Source organism: Thyridium curvatum (genome assembly GCF_004353045.1).
Source record: "Thyridium curvatum strain D216 chromosome Unknown NODE_36_length_377547_cov_81.061009, whole genome shotgun sequence".
Lineage (NCBI taxonomy): Eukaryota > Fungi > Ascomycota > Sordariomycetes > Thyridiales > Thyridiaceae > Thyridium > Thyridium curvatum.
Window position 1 is genome coordinate 345,911 of NW_022156791.1, and position 15,517 is coordinate 361,427.

The 15,517-nt window shown below is 45.8% G+C and overlaps 3 protein-coding genes across 3 annotated transcripts; 2 read left to right on the plus strand and 1 right to left on the minus strand.

The window, feature by feature from the left end:
• Window positions 1-448: 448 nt before the first annotated feature.
• Window positions 449-5,691, plus strand: E0L32_006446 (uncharacterized protein; the record flags this gene model as incomplete). The annotated part of the gene is made up of 2 exons (XM_031141080.1): window positions 449-630; window positions 693-5,691. The coding sequence occupies 2 exons, from the start codon at window positions 449-451 to the stop codon at window positions 5,689-5,691; spliced, it is 5,181 nt and encodes a 1,726-aa protein (XP_030994957.1).
• Window positions 5,692-6,395: 704 nt separating this feature from the next.
• E0L32_006447 (uncharacterized protein) lies at window positions 6,396-6,864 on the minus strand (the record flags this gene model as incomplete). Its single annotated transcript, XM_031141081.1, has 2 exons — window positions 6,396-6,440; window positions 6,499-6,864. The coding sequence occupies 2 exons, from the start codon at window positions 6,862-6,864 to the stop codon at window positions 6,396-6,398; spliced, it is 411 nt and encodes a 136-aa protein (XP_030994958.1).
• A 1,501-nt stretch (window positions 6,865-8,365) lies between these two features.
• On the plus strand, window positions 8,366-8,760 carry E0L32_006448 (uncharacterized protein; the record flags this gene model as incomplete). Its single annotated transcript, XM_031141082.1, has 2 exons — window positions 8,366-8,513; window positions 8,597-8,760. The coding sequence occupies 2 exons, from the start codon at window positions 8,366-8,368 to the stop codon at window positions 8,758-8,760; spliced, it is 312 nt and encodes a 103-aa protein (XP_030994959.1).
• Between the last annotated feature and the right edge of the window lie 6,757 nt (window positions 8,761-15,517).

Consider the following 15,517-nt stretch of genomic DNA (forward strand, 5'->3'; position numbering starts at 1 on the left):
GTGTCAAAATGGCGGTTCGACACAAGAACAAACAGGTGCTTGGGGTGTAAGGTACTTGTAGAGTTCTGCTTAGGTTGATGTTCTTAGTGCTGGAGACATTGGCTTTGGCGCTGAATGTTACCTAATGTTGCCTATCATCACGTGCATTGGCCCGCTAGGTACCCGCCTCAGGTCCACGGGTGTCGATGGAGCAAAAAGCTTTACTGCCCATCTCCACCGCCAAAAACTTTCAAACATCCAGACCTTGCAAGCAATATTTTTTTGCTATCATTCATCCAGCCCCGCCAACCAACGATCACCACAATCGCAAAGGAGCCTCGACTCAATCGGCGTCTTCGATGCTGGATAGCCTGGCTACCGTGAATTCTTGGTGAAACCGCCGGCACCGTCAAAACAAGGAGCTCTCGAAGCACCCTTTGAAGCGCACTCGGATGTACAGGTCGGCAGTATGAATATCTCACAGCCCGTCGCTTCCTCCGTGGAAAGCGTCGAGTTCACGTTCTTGTCGGCCGAAGAGATCCGGTCCATGTCGGTCCGTCGGATCGAAAATGAGAGCACCTTCGACACGCTGCTGAATCCTGTCCCTGGTGGTCTCTATGACCCTGCTCTGGGCTCCTGGGGAGATGCGCTGTAGGTCTCCCCGCCACGCGAGCTACCTGCCCTGCATTGTGAAGCTGACTGGACTCATATAGATGCACGACGTGTAACCTGGGCCAGCTACTTTGCCCTGGCCACCCGGGCCATATCGAGCTGCCGGTGCCGGTGTACCACCCCGTATTCATGGACCAGGTACTACGTCTCCTTCGAGCCGAATGTGTCTATTGCCACCGTTTCAGGCTGAGGGCCAAGGACCTCAACCGCTACGTGTGTAAGCTCCGTCTTCTGCAGCACGGCCTCCTCCACGAAGCTCGCCATATCGACGCCATTGGCGAGGATAATCTCGGCCTTGACATCCCGGGTGTGTCACAGGATCACATCTCCGAGGCAGGTGATGATCTCGACGCTGCAGTCGACGGCGCGATCCGTGCCAGGAACGCATATGTTCACAACGCAATCATGAGCCACCAGATCAGCCTAGGCGACATTCGCAAAGGGAAGCATGAAGGCGCGTCGGAAATGAGACGAGAGCTCGTCAAAGAGTTCCTCAAGGAAGTGGTTGCAAGCAGGCAATGTGCAAGCTGCTCTGGCATTTCCCCTTCTTACAGAAAAGACCGTTTCGTCAAGATCTTCGAGAAACCCTTGACGCCAAAGGAACAGGCTAAGATGGCAGCCGGCCGCTTCAAGCTCCGCGATGCGTTGTCTCTTCGTCAAAAACCCAAGCAAGCGCCGTCCGGATATCATTCCGACGAAGCCATTGCCGACGTTGATCAAGCATCCTCAGATGACGCTGAGACCGACGGGACAGAGGAGAGCGAGGATGGCGAAGACCTCGATGAGGATGGGAACATAGTGAAGCAGCCTCCGGACAACTCGACACGCAACGTGGACAAAATCCCGCCCAGGCACCGATACATCAGCGCCCAGGAGGTCCTTGAAAGGCTGAGGCTTCTTTTCGACAAAGAGCAGGAGATCTTGCATTTGGTATACAATTCCAAGCCAGTGTTGAAAAAAACTTTCAGGGTCACGCCCGAGATGTTTTTCCTTCAGACCATCCTTGTGCCGCCGAATCGGTACCGACCGGAAGCCCGCACCGGCGACTCTCAGATTGCCGAGGCATCCCAGAATTCTCTCTACAAGATGATCATGAGGGCATCGCTCAAGGTTGCCCAGATATCCCGCGAAATCACTGGGGAGAGCCTCGATAGAGCCGAGAGGCTTGGTGCACGACAGCCTCGGGACATTACTGCTCTCCACGAAGCATGGACGGAATTGCAGGATTGTGTCAATTCGCTCATCGACAGGAATAAGAACCCGGTGCAAGGCCAAGCTGCCAAGCGCAACGAGGAGGGTATAAAGCAGAAGCTCGAGAAGAAGGAGGGGCTGTTTAGAAAGAACATGATGGGCAAGCGTGTCAACTACGCCGCTCGGAGTGTCATCTCGCCTGATCCCAATATCGAGACGAATGAGATTGGTGTGCCTCCAGTCTTTGCGCGAAAACTCACCTATCCCGAGCCAGTGACGAGTCACAACTTCAAGGACCTTCAACAGGCAGTTATCAACGGCGTCGATAAGTGGCCTGGCGCGTCAGGCATCGAGAACGAGAATGGTCAGATAATCAATCTGCGGACCAAGTCATTGGAGGACCGTGTCTCTCTCGCGAACCAGCTGCTTGCGCCGACAAACAACAACTTCAGTGGCATGCGAAACAAGAAGGTTCATCGACACCTGACCAACGGTGATGTTGTCCTCATGAACCGTCAGCCAACTCTACACAAACCTTCCATCATGGGCCACCGCGTCCGCGTTTTGCCGGGTGAGAAAACCATCCGCATGCACTACGCCAACTGCAACACATACAATGCGGACTTTGACGGAGACGAAATGAACATGCACTTTCCGCAAAATGAGGTTGCCCGAGCGGAAGCGCTCCAACTCGCGGACACCGACCATCAGTACCTCTCCGGCACGGCTGGAAAGCCTCTGCGAGGTCTCATCCAAGATCACTTGTCTGTGTCCGTTGCTCTCTGCAACAAGGACACCTTCTTCGACAAAGGGTCCTACCAACAGCTTATCTATAGCGCACTCCGTCCAGAAAGCGGCCACATCACCGGCGAGAGAATAGAGCTACTCCCTCCTGCCATCATCAAGCCTGTTCCGCGATGGACAGGCAAGCAAATCATCTCGACCATTTTGAAGAACACGAGACCTAAAGGCTCTGGGGATCTGTGGATGACTGGCAAGACTCAGATTCCCGCTGACAGATGGGGGGCGCACTCTGAGGAGTACCATGTCCTTTTCCGAGATGGTCAGTTTATCACTGGCATTCTGGATAAGTCCCAACTGGGTCCTAGTTCAGGCGGCTTTGTCCATTCCGTGCACGAGGTCTACGGCCCTGCTGTTGCTGGAAAGCTGCTGAGCAGCATGGGTAGGCTCCTGACCAAGTATCTGAACATGCGCGCGTTTAGTTGCGGGATGGATGACCTGCGGCTTACCCCCGAGGGCGAGGCAAACCGAAAGACTCGGCTCGAGGCCGCCAGTCAGGTTGGGCTCCGTGTTGCCGCCAGCTATGTGTCCTTGGACGCACAGAATGTCACGTCTTCTGATCCTGGACTCCTGGAGAGGCTTGAGGAAGTCATGCGGGATGATAGCAAGCAGGAGGGGTTGGATATGCTGATGAATAGCGCCAGTGGAGATGTATCCAGCAAAGTCACCAAGACCTGCCTCCCCCTGGGTCTGGAAAAGCAATTCCCGAAGAACCAGATGCAGGCCATGACTGTCTCTGGCGCAAAAGGAGGCCTCGTCAATGCCAACCTCATCTCATGCAATCTCGGCCAACAGGTCTTGGAGGGAAGGAGGGTGCCTCTCATGGTCAGCGGCAAATCTCTACCATGCTTCCCTGCCTTCGACACGGATGTCCGAGCTGGCGGCTACATTGTCAGCCGCTTTCTCACAGGTATCAGGCCACAAGAGTACTACTTCCATCACATGGCTGGCCGCGAAGGATTGATCGATACGGCTGTCAAGACATCACGATCAGGCTACCTGCAGCGGTGCCTGATCAAAGGTATGGAGGGCCTCGAGGTTGCCTACGATACTTCTGTACGAGACTCGGATGGTACACTAGTGCAGTTCCTGTATGGAGAGGACGGTCTGGATGTCACCAAGCAGAAGTATCTGACGGACTTTGGGTTCCTGCTGAACAATCTGGGTTCCCAGTTGTCTTACGTCAAATTTACGGATCCTCAAACGAACACGCTATTTGACCACAGAGACGAGTTCATGAAGCAGATGAAGAACCGGATCAAGAAGGCCAGGATCTCACCCGCCCTGGCTCCATTGAATTCAGAAGTCAATGTCGTGAGACACGCATTTGCCACTTCAGAGAAGTATTTCGAGACGATGACCCAATACGTCAAGGACAACAAGGACGGCCTGATAAAAGAGAAGGGTGACAAGCAAGGCGGCACCCAGGGCAAACCCCGAATGGGTAAAAAAGCAGTGGAGAAGGTGTTTGTGGCGAAGTATCTGCGATCGCTCGTCGAACCCGGCGAGGCGATTGGTATAGTCGCAGGGCAGTCTGTTGGTGAACCTTCGACACAGATGACGTTGAACACGTTCCACTTGGCGGGACACTCTGCCAAGAACGTCACTCTGGGTATCCCCCGGCTCCGAGAGATTCTCATGACGGCGAGTGCGCATATATCGACCCCTGCCATGACCCTCTATCTCAACGAGGAGCTCTCGGCGGAGGACGGACAAAGGTTCGCTAAGTCAATCAGCGTGCTTCCGCTGTCGCATGTCCTTGATAAGGTCACCGTCCGAGAGAGAGTCGGCAAGGGTAAAGGGTACGCCCTTGCTAAAATGTTTGATGTTCGGCTCAAGTTTTTCCCCTCGAACGAATACACGCAGGCATATGCCATAGTCAAAGCCGACGTTCTGGCCACGGTGGAAAAGAAGTTGCTACCAAACTTACGCAAGCTCCTTGACAAGGAGATGAAGCAGCGACAAGGAGGTAAAGACAGCGCCGCTATGCCCGAAGTCGGAGTGAAATCAGGTGTCGTCGAGATGGCTAGTACCAATGCAGACGAGAACGCAGCTTTTGATGAGGATGGTGACGACGACGAAGGCGACGACGACGCGACCAATGCCAAACAGCGCCAGAATCGGACAGAAGCTGTTTCGTATGGGCCAAATGACGATGAGGACGATGCGATTCAGAAGAGGATGGAGCAGGAAGCAACCTCTGACGATGAAGAGCTGCCCGAGGATGAGGGGTTCGTTGGTAGTCCCCAGTCTCCCAGGGAAAATGACGACTTCGAGGATGAAGGCGCGGGCAAAACGTCGGACAGAGCCCAGTCAAGAGAAGCACGAGTCAAAAACAACAACCCACACGTGTCCCAATTCCGCTGCGACGAGGCACGAGGGGAGTGGTGCGAATTCACACTCGAATTCGCCGTTACCATGCCCAAGATTCTCATGCTGAACATTGTTCAGGATGCAGTGCGCAAGTCGCTGGTGCAGCAGATTGACGGCATAGGCTCGTGCACCTTTGTGCCAGACGAGAAGACCACGGACCCGCGGACAGGTCTCGAATACCTGGCCGCCGTGGTCCATACCCAGGGCGCCAACATCCGGGCTATGCAGAGGTACGGCGACTACCTAAACCCTAACCGAATTTCAACGAACGACATCGTCGCTGTCCTCAACATCTACGGCGTCGAAGCCTGTCGGAGCAACATTATTCGTGAGTTGAGCAACGTGTTCCAGTCGCACGGCATCGGTGTAGATAACCGCCATCTCAATTTGATCGGCGATTACATGACGAGGAACGGAGGTTTCACGCCATTCAACCGCATGGGCCTGAGCGGCAACGTCAGCCCGTTTACCAAGATGAGCTTTGAGACGACTCTGGCCTTCTTGAAAGACGCGGTCTTGGATGGCGATTGGGACGACCTCACGACACCCAGCAGTCGGCTGGTGATGGGTAGGCTCGGCAAAACAGGCACAGGCTCCTTCGATGTCTTGACGCAGGTCCCGACGGAACATTACGACTCTATGCACCTCCGCCAATCCGCAGTGACGCAGTCGTGATGGTTCCCTCTAAAGATCGTGGGGGGTTGGAAGAGAGTGAGTGTATGGATCTTGCAGCAGGCGTTGGCTGGTCATGCGATGTACTTGACGTATCCCTAGTTTAGACAATGCACAGTAAATTTTTTTTCTGTTATGAATCAGCGCCATCGACGATCCAGCCTTTGGCTCGGTTCGGCTCCCCGTCGTGATATCCATCTGAAGTTCGGAGCATTAGTGTCGATCAGTATTAAGCGCGCAAGGCGGGAAGCGACTGGCTTGACCAGCCCTCTACATAGACGGCAGTTGGCTATCTTTCACACACAAGTTGGAAAGATCGAGAAGCGAACCAGGGTGCCTGCCGTGTGGGCCCAAACGCGTATTGTTGACTCGTTCAGAACCGGTGCTTGTTTACATACCGGCGAAGTGGGGAGAGGAGGTCTGCATCCCAACGCGTCTTACCCGTTCCCAGGACGCGCGGTCGACGGCGGTTAATATCGCGAATTCACATGGTGCGGAAGACTTTTGGTCATGATCAAGGTTTCATTGAGCAGCTCCCAAGCCGCCATGTCTGTAATGTACAACCCATGTATGTAAAAGCAACGCAGTCATAACGCCTTGATATTATCCCCCAGCCTTAAGACCCATTCGTCAAGCAAGCATCCCAGTGTGAAAAGTTCGTAATCGCCCAAACCCCTCCAGAAAACCAAAGCCTCCCAAGTGTAGACTTAGTTGCGCTCACCACGGAGGCGGCGGGCGAGCTGGATGTCCTTCTGCAATGGTTGTTAGCAGCTGTGCAGGTGAAGTGCTTAGTTATCGTAGATTACTTACCGACTGGATGGTGACACGCTTGGCGTGGATGGCGCACAGGTTGGTGTCCTCAAAGAGGGAGACGAGGTAAGACTCGACAGACTCCTGGAGAGCGCCGATGGCGGAGGACTGGAAGCGCAGGTCCGACTTGAAGTCCTGGGCGATCTCACGAACCAGGCGCTGGAAAGGGAGCTTGCGGATGAGAAGCTCCGTCGACTTTTGGTAACGGCGAATCTCACGAAGCGCGACGGTACCGGGCTTGTAGCGGTGGGGCTTCTTGACACCACCGGTGGACGGGGCGCTCTTGCGGGCAGCCTTGGAGGCGAGCTGCTTACGGGGAGCCTTGCCACCAGTGGACTTACGGGCGGTCTGCTTGGTGCGGGCCATTGTTAATGAATGGTTTGATGTAGTTTGATGATGATGACGCGATGCGCGATGATGGAAAAGAGGCTGAGGGTTGGTGGTTGATGATGGAGGAGAGTGGGTGTGTGTGGAAGAGGAAAGGTTTGAGAGTTGGTGGGGGGGTGCGAGGTTTCTTAAGTAGGGGAAATCTGGGCAGTCACGTTGCAGGCTGATTAGGCGTCTGAGAAATGGCGACTACCAAGAATGGAAGTGGGGAAACAAAAAAAGAGGGAAGTGGCGTCGGTGCGTTTTTGCGCGTTGTTTTTTTTTTGGGTGTGGAAAATGGTTCTGATTTTGCAGGGCGGCGTCCCCCAGAAATCAAATGCCAGGGGCGCTCGCATTATTTTTTGAGGGGAGAAAAAAAGGCGACTTTACCGCTTCTGGAACTCCCACACCCCAAGTGCCAAACATGCGTCCGCGCAGCCCTCCAATCAGGGAGAGCAAGAGAGAAATCATTGGTCGCGCTTAATTCTGGGTCGCTCAGGTTCGTAGTTACGTGAGTATGTAGGCACGCCACGGATAAGGAGGAACAGGCAGCAATGGCTTGTCTTTGCTCGACTGCCGTGGTGTGGAGGAGGCACGTCTCTCGTCGTGCCGCATTTGCATCTGACAGGGCACATGCGCCTTGCACCTCTCCTCTCCTGACCGGGAATGGCCGGCCGTGATCCACGACGCTGAGTGCGAAGGCGGTAGGTGCATGACTCATCATCTTCTATTCAACGTATCCAGTGCTCGGGCATTGCACCGCTGGGGAAGAGATAGCTACCGCCGTAAAAGTGCGCACCCAGCTTTTGTGTTTGCCACACTATTGTCAAGGCCAGCCAGTGCGGCAGCTCAGCTCCCTCGGCGGCTGTCTGTCTGTGTGTCTGTCTATCTGTCTGTATGTCTGTGGGTGTGTCTGTCTGTCTGCCTGCCTGCCTGCCACCCACAGACGATTTGCCTCCTTGCCCTCCTCTCAAGCCCTGTTCGAAGCAGCAAGCATGTCATCTCATTACTTGAAGTGATGAGGCTTCTCGTCGTCGTTGGGCGTGCCTAGCGTGTGACTTGGCGAAGTACCCCACCACTGGCGTGCCCACCGGCGGCGCTGCATGCCTCGAACTTCGGTCGGGCCTGGCGCTGTGGGCTGGCTCGTGCGCTGCTGGGTGGGGACTCTGGAGGGCGCTGGAACCATGGCTGAACAAATAATAATAATCGTTCCAAAAATCAAACCGCCCTTCCGCTTCCCCAACTGGGTTTAGCGCGCCGCGTCCAGCAGGCCCAGGCGCAGCAAAATGCAGCTGGAGCACTAAATCAGCGGCTGATCTGATCTGGCGCCCGCATCAGCGCGTCGCACATCGCTCCCGCATTTAAAGACTTGCCCTCTTCCCCACGCTGCCACAACCTCCTTCCCACTCCATTCCCGCATTCAGCCTTTCTCGTCAACCAAAGACATCTCCAATCACCTCATTTCTTCACCACCAAATCTCCCCCATCTCCATCAATCATCATGACTGGACGCGGCAAGGGCGGCAAGGGCCTCGGCAAGGGCGGTGCCAAGCGCCACCGCAAGATTCTTCGTGACAACATCCAGGGTATCACCAAGCCCGCTATCCGCCGTCTCGCTCGCCGTGGTGGTGTCAAGCGTATCTCTGCCAGTATGTTCCTATTGCCATGCTTCATCTTGCCCATGCTGTGTCTGCGCCTGTCGGCTAACCTGCTCTCTTCCCCCCCCACGCAGTGATCTACGAGGAGACCCGCGGTGTCCTCAAGTCCTTCCTCGAGGGCGTCATCCGTGACGCCGTCACCTACACCGAGCACGCCAAGCGCAAGACCGTCACTTCCCTAGACGTCGTCTATGCTCTGAAGCGACAAGGCCGCACCCTCTACGGTTTCGGTGGTTAAGCGTCATGATCTTTTACGCCTTCTTACGACTTGTTTGGGTGGGGCTGGTTTGGTTTGGACTGTGATGATTGATTACGGGAACCTGGTCTTTTTGTCTTTTTTTAACCTGGCTTTGGGGGCTTCTCATGTACCATAAGGGCAACTCACGGTGTTCAGTGTGGATAAGCATAATGGAAAGCTCGGCACCCACAAATGGGCGGGCGAAATGAACAACAGCATTTGTTTTGATCCGTCTTGCTACCTGTGTTTCGCGGCTCGGTTGTGTGCCCTTGTTGATCCTGTCCCCTGTTCACGACGCGGTGCGCGTGGCGCGTGGCGCGTGTGTGTTGTTGTCGTCTCGGACAGTGGCGTGTCTTGCTGGGACGGCATCCTGCCGTAACCAGGCCGGAAGCTGTGTAGGTGCCGGCCGAACATCACGCATTTGCCTCATGAGGCCCCGGAGTCGTGACCCCGAATGGTCATGGTTTCGAATGTCAAGCGTACGTAACCTCGATAGATGATGAGTGGTCGTCCGAAGCCTAGGTCGGTGCTATTTCCCATGTAGACGCACCTATCTACCGGCTCGCCAATTTGCAGCCTCGTGAGGAATCGAATGCGGCGCGGTAGCAGGTTTGTAAAGGCTGCCTGTAGGCGTAGCTGAAGTAACCTACCTTAGGAGCCACTGTAGCCAATGAGACCTCGCCAGCGAGCATTGCGTTCCTACTTGTACTTTACGTGGGAGAGCTAGAGCCAATCATAGCCTCGCCGGTTGGTTAGCCTTGCCTCGTCGGGACTCCACTCGACTTCTGGACGGGGCTCGCATCGTCCAAGTCGAGGGAAGGCATGGATCGCATGTTTCAACAGGCTGTTGTTCTTTACACTACGAGCAGAATCTTGCCACTGCGTATGTTTTTTTTGGCCTGCTTTACTATTTTGGATGATAACCGGGTCTTGTTCGACCTGGATAGTATATCTGTGGTTATCTGTGGTTATTGATGTCTTGTTGGTTTCATTTTAATATATTGCTAGTGATTTAAACAAATACACTCTGATAACGTCTGAGCTTCCACATACAACCATGAAACCACAATGTAAAACAATCCTGCCATAAATTATACAAACCAAACGCATGTCAATGAAGAATAATACCCGACAGGAGATCAAAGCCGAAACGGATAGCCAGAAGACCTCAGCATCAAGCTCACTGAGTCAAACAGTGATTTTGGGCTGCACGGCAAGTTACGCCGACAATATCGCTCGGCGGCCTACAATGCTGCCATGGCTACTCCATGCAGGCCTGATCCTGGACGAACCATGATCGACTTGGCTGCCATTCATCCTGGCGGGCTTCAGTCTGCCAGTGCAGAAAACAGAGTTGGCTGGCTGGCCACAGCCTGGGCCTCCTTCACCATGGCCAGAGGGCGCTCCATCGTGATGCAGACGTCCGCACTATTTGAAGCCAGCCCAACCTTGGTCCGTGGTGACATGGCCGAACTCCAGGCAGCGAACATACCATGCCTATCCGACATCACTGGAGCAGACCAGCAGGCATGCACACGTAGACGCTTTCATGAGCGAAACCATGTACACATGGGCAAGGACGATCGACCAAACTCACTCACAAGAAGAGCCCTGATGGTGTGCAAACAGGTTATAGAAAGGGCATCGAGAATTGAGCATGAATAACAGTGTGAAATGCTGGTCAGAGTGTTCTGCGCCCCTGACCAGAGAGCACCCTGCCCTCCTAGAAGCCTCCTGGAATCGGTTCCGTGCCGGAGAAAACACCACTTGGGTCATCCTCTGTGGTATGAGTCTGATCGCATCCAGATAGCCTGTGACATTCCGTTCTACTCCACCTGACATAGAATCATTATCTAGGGGGGGTTTGAACATGATGATCTGGAGGGATCAAGAAGAAAGCGGAGTGGATGCATTGTTGATGTGTACTAGTAGCGTGCTATAGTCCCCTGGACATACAAAAGAAACAGCACATGTGAACCTAGCCCGTGAACAATGAATAAATAGCCCATGTTCTCTCGCGTCTGAGGTCTTCCAGACCTCCTGCGTTATTGCTCCTCATCTCGCACCCGGATCGGCTGCAGACGCGATCAACTAGTTACAGCCCCCCCCCCCCCCCCCCCATCCCTGTCACGACGGTGTTGTGGTAGGGTCTTTCGAGTAGGGTGACAAGATGACGACTACAGATGTGCATCTGGGTCCTCGTTTGCTTTGGTGATAGAGAGACCACCATGGCCCTGCTTCCTGAGTATCGTTGCCTCTTTCTGACGTTGGGTCTAGAAGTCAGACATAGCTGTACAAACAACAGTGGTGCACACATATTATGTGTTTCAAGGTAGATACCCGATCAGGCACAACCCTGGAAATGGTATGCTATATCAGGAATTCATCCCCGCCTCCAGTTCAATGAGCCGCCTCCTCCCATGGCGTGACGCTGGGAAAAGAGCACACAAGAGCACATGTCACCAGGGGCGTATGCAACAGGAGAACATAGCGTGGATGTAACAGAGGGTGTATTGGAGTTGAGCTCAGCAAGGCTCGAGGCAAGGAATGTACGAGTCTGCCTTGACCGTCTACAACAAACCTCTGGTTAATGTGTGAGTAGTACCCGCAAGGTCAAGCATGACATGAAGCTCAGGAACCCCTTAGCATGCAAACATTCTGCAATAGCCTGTACATGTAGAGGGTGGTATAGGGGCAGTGAATTGAGATGGGCATTGCACAGCTGGATATTTTCTGTGAACCTGATTAGCGTTGAGGCCGTCAAGTTGATGGATAGTGGTTTTTCTATCTGTATCATAGAATAATAGACCTGGAAATATAAAGATATATATAGGTGGCGGTTTCTTAGTTTCACTGTATTATATACACTGAGGACCAATATGAAATCATCGATGCCTGAGACAGATCATAAGAAAGCCATCTTCCTATCAATGTAATATAACATTTAAGAGCTGTAACTACAGTCACATGATCTCAGGTTATCTCTAGCTAATGACTGTGGCACAGACAGGGATTGACAGAGATCTTGATTACTGAAGTACATATAAGTAAAGTTACAGCTCCTAAATAGATAAGAGTAAAGGCTGGATGAATCACACTTCTGAAGGTTAGTGTCAGGAGTGTCGATAAGGTAGACAGGGTGATGAGTATTAGCAGAGAAGGCACGGTGCAGGCATATCGACCAAGCAGTGATATTAAAGGACAACTAAGCTCTACCTCCCTCTCTTTAAATTTTTACTTCCCTTCTCCTATTTTATACTCTTTCTTCTAGACCTAATCTTAGTTATTATATAATAGATCTAAAACCTCTTAGTATAGACTCTTTATTCTTAGTATATCTTCTTTATTTTTATATTATTAGAGAATAATTATTATAGGGTTAACTAAGATCTAGTAAGCTGTAGATTGTAGTATAGGTGATTTTCTAAGTAAGTGAAGTGCTATTAGTTGAAAGAGGTTTTATCTACTAAAAGAGGGTGTCTTAAATAAGAAGCTCTTAAGAGGATTTCTAAATCTCTAAGATTAAGTCTTAATAGAATATTACTATTACTTATTTTCTAAAAAGTTATTATTATATCTATCTATCTATCTATCTATTTTATTTATTTTTAATATATCTATAAGATATAAGCTAAGTTATACTATTAATATAATATAATTAAAAGAGATATAATAAATATAATACCTATATTCTAGAGATATTATAATAATATCTAATAATAAGAATATAATTATTATTATAGATTAATTAAGTATAATTCTCTAATTATAAAGGCTCTTAAGCCTAATAATTATTAACTATCTTTAATATAGGTCTAAGATCTAGAATTAGTTCTAGACTTTTAAATCTCTTAATTATAATTAAGGTCTAAAATTAGTTCTAGACTTTTTAATCTCTTAATTATAATTTAGCCTATAACTAACTAATAAGTTAACTTATTTAAATATCTATATATATAAGTTTATAAGTCTAAATATATAAGTTATTTAATAATAATAGATATAATTAAATTATTATAATAAATAGTCTCTTAATAATAAGTAATTTATTCTATAAGCTTTAATATAATAATATACTTTAAGACTATTATTAAGAGGCTATCTTAAATATATATAAAATAATCTATTCTTCTATTACTAGCTCTTTTAAGTCTATTTCTTATACTTATCTATATTAAAACTCTTAAGTATATTCTCTATTAAAACTTCTAAGTCTCTTCTTTATTAAATAATCTAATATAAAATTAACCTATATATTTAAGACTATTAAAAAGATACTAATCTTTCTTATTCTTATAATATCTAATAAGAAGAATAAATAGCTCTTTAATAAAGTTAAAGAGTTTATCTTTTTTAAGCCTAATTTAAATAAACTATATAAAGTTATTAAAGAAATTAATAATATTAATAATTATAGTCTTCTAGGCTTTAAATATAATCTATTAAAGATTATTAATATTATAAAGCTACTTAAGAGTCTAATTATCTTTAAAGAGATATAATTTAATAATCTAAATCTTAATTATCTTTTTAATATTAAGAAATACTAGCTATAGTTAGAATATCTAAGAAAGATAGTTAAGTATCTTTAGAGAAGAAAGAAGGAATAGGACTAGTAGTAGTTTTATTATATTAATAGTTGTTTTAGTAGGGTTATAAATTAAATAGAGTTGATAGAAGCTATTTAAATAACTTATATATAAGATCTTAATTAATTAATTAATTTAATATTATAAAATTATATTATAGTTATAAATTCTTTAAGAGAGATTATTATATCTATTTAATCTATCTATTTATTATAATTCTAAATCTTTTTAAAGAATTACTTAGAAGAAAATAGCTTTAAAATAATTTAGAAAATAAATTAAGTCTATATAGACTATAAAATAATCTATAAGTAAGATAGATATAATTTATCTCTTTTTAGAAATATTATTAAGTAATAATAAGAATCTAATTAATACTCTTATTAGTATTAATCTAATTATAATTTAAGTATAAATTATTTAATTAAAATAATTAAAAGCTCTATAAGAATAAAAGGCTAAGTTAATATCTATTTATTTATTTATAAGTTATTTCTTACTCTATCTATTAAATATAAGTTAAGTTATTCTCTCTTAAAGGATATATAATAATAATATAAATCTATAGTATTAGATTAATTAATTAATTAAAACCTTATATATAAGTTATTTAAATAGCTTTTATTAACTCTATTTAATTTATAATCCTACTAGAATAACTATTAATATAATAAAACTATATATATATATAGTATAGTACTAGTCCTATTTCTTCTTTCTTCTCTAAAGATACTTATATAATAATTCTTAATTCTAAAAGATAAGACTACTTTATAGAACTAGAGATATATAGGTTTATATAAGTAGTAGGTAATAAATACTACTAAGTACTAATTAGTAATAGTTAATTATAGTTAAGATAGCTTTACTTAAAGGTACTTTATTAAATAAGATACTTTAAATATTAAAGAGCTATCTAAGATAGATATCTAAGAATAGATATATATCTATATATATATAAATAATAGATTATAATAAATTATTATAATTTATAGTAAGTTCTTATAATAGATTACTATAATTTAGGATGATCTAATAGTCTATATATTTCTATCTATCTTATTATACTAATTATTCTTAAAGTAGTACTCTATAGTAATAGTGATTAATCTTATAATAACTTAACTATCTTTCTTCTAGATTAATATTCTAATAATCTAAGGCTGTTCTTTAAGATCTATCTATCTAGAAATAAAACTTCTACTATATATATTAAACTCTTCTTTTAATTCTTTTAGTATCTTTCTAAGAATATATTTTTAGGTTATATAGAAAAATAGAAATCTCTAAAAACTTCTAAATAAGTTATACTTAATATATATATAAATACTTATAGAGTTAAAGTAATACTATATTCTTATTACTTTAAGAATAATCTAGTCTATTATATAATAGAGAGTAAGTCTTAATATAGTAACTATATTTATTAAGATTGATCTTATAATAATATAAGTATAGCTTCTTCTTATAGGTACTTCTATACCTCTTATTTTATTTTAGTACTAATCTTCTTTTAGTATTCTATATACTAGCTAAGTAATAAAAGATTTTAAAAGAAAAATTAGATATTAAAGTAGAAATATTTATATTATAGATCTAGCTATAGATAATATTAAACTATTTATTCTATCTATATAGATAGAAGTAACTATGGTCGAGAGGTTTAAAAGTCCGGGACCGATTCCGGGCCTTAGACCTACATCAGAGACGGTTGGCAGCTGTCAGGCTTGAGGGCCTTTGCGGTTGGGGGACTGTGCTTGATCAATCCATGATAATAATTGTGTCCTTATTATTAGGTACTGTTATAGTGTCTCTAGAATATAGGTATTGTGTTCATTGTGTCTCTTTTAACTGTGTTGTATCAATAGTGTAACTTGGCTTGTACCTAATAGGTACACTAAAAACAAATAAAATAGATAGATAGATAGAAGTAGTTTTTAAAGGATTATAAAATAGATCTATTCTATTATAGGATATAATCTCTAGAAAAGCTTAAGAAGAAGGATAAGTAGATTATTAAGGATATTTATTCTCTAGAGATTAATCCTTCTTTTATTAATTAGAGTGTCTTTAGCTTAGATAATAGTTAGTTATTAGTTAGTCTTAACTTTATTAATAGAATTATTAAAGCTTTTATTAATAATATATTAAGTTCTTAACTAGTTCTT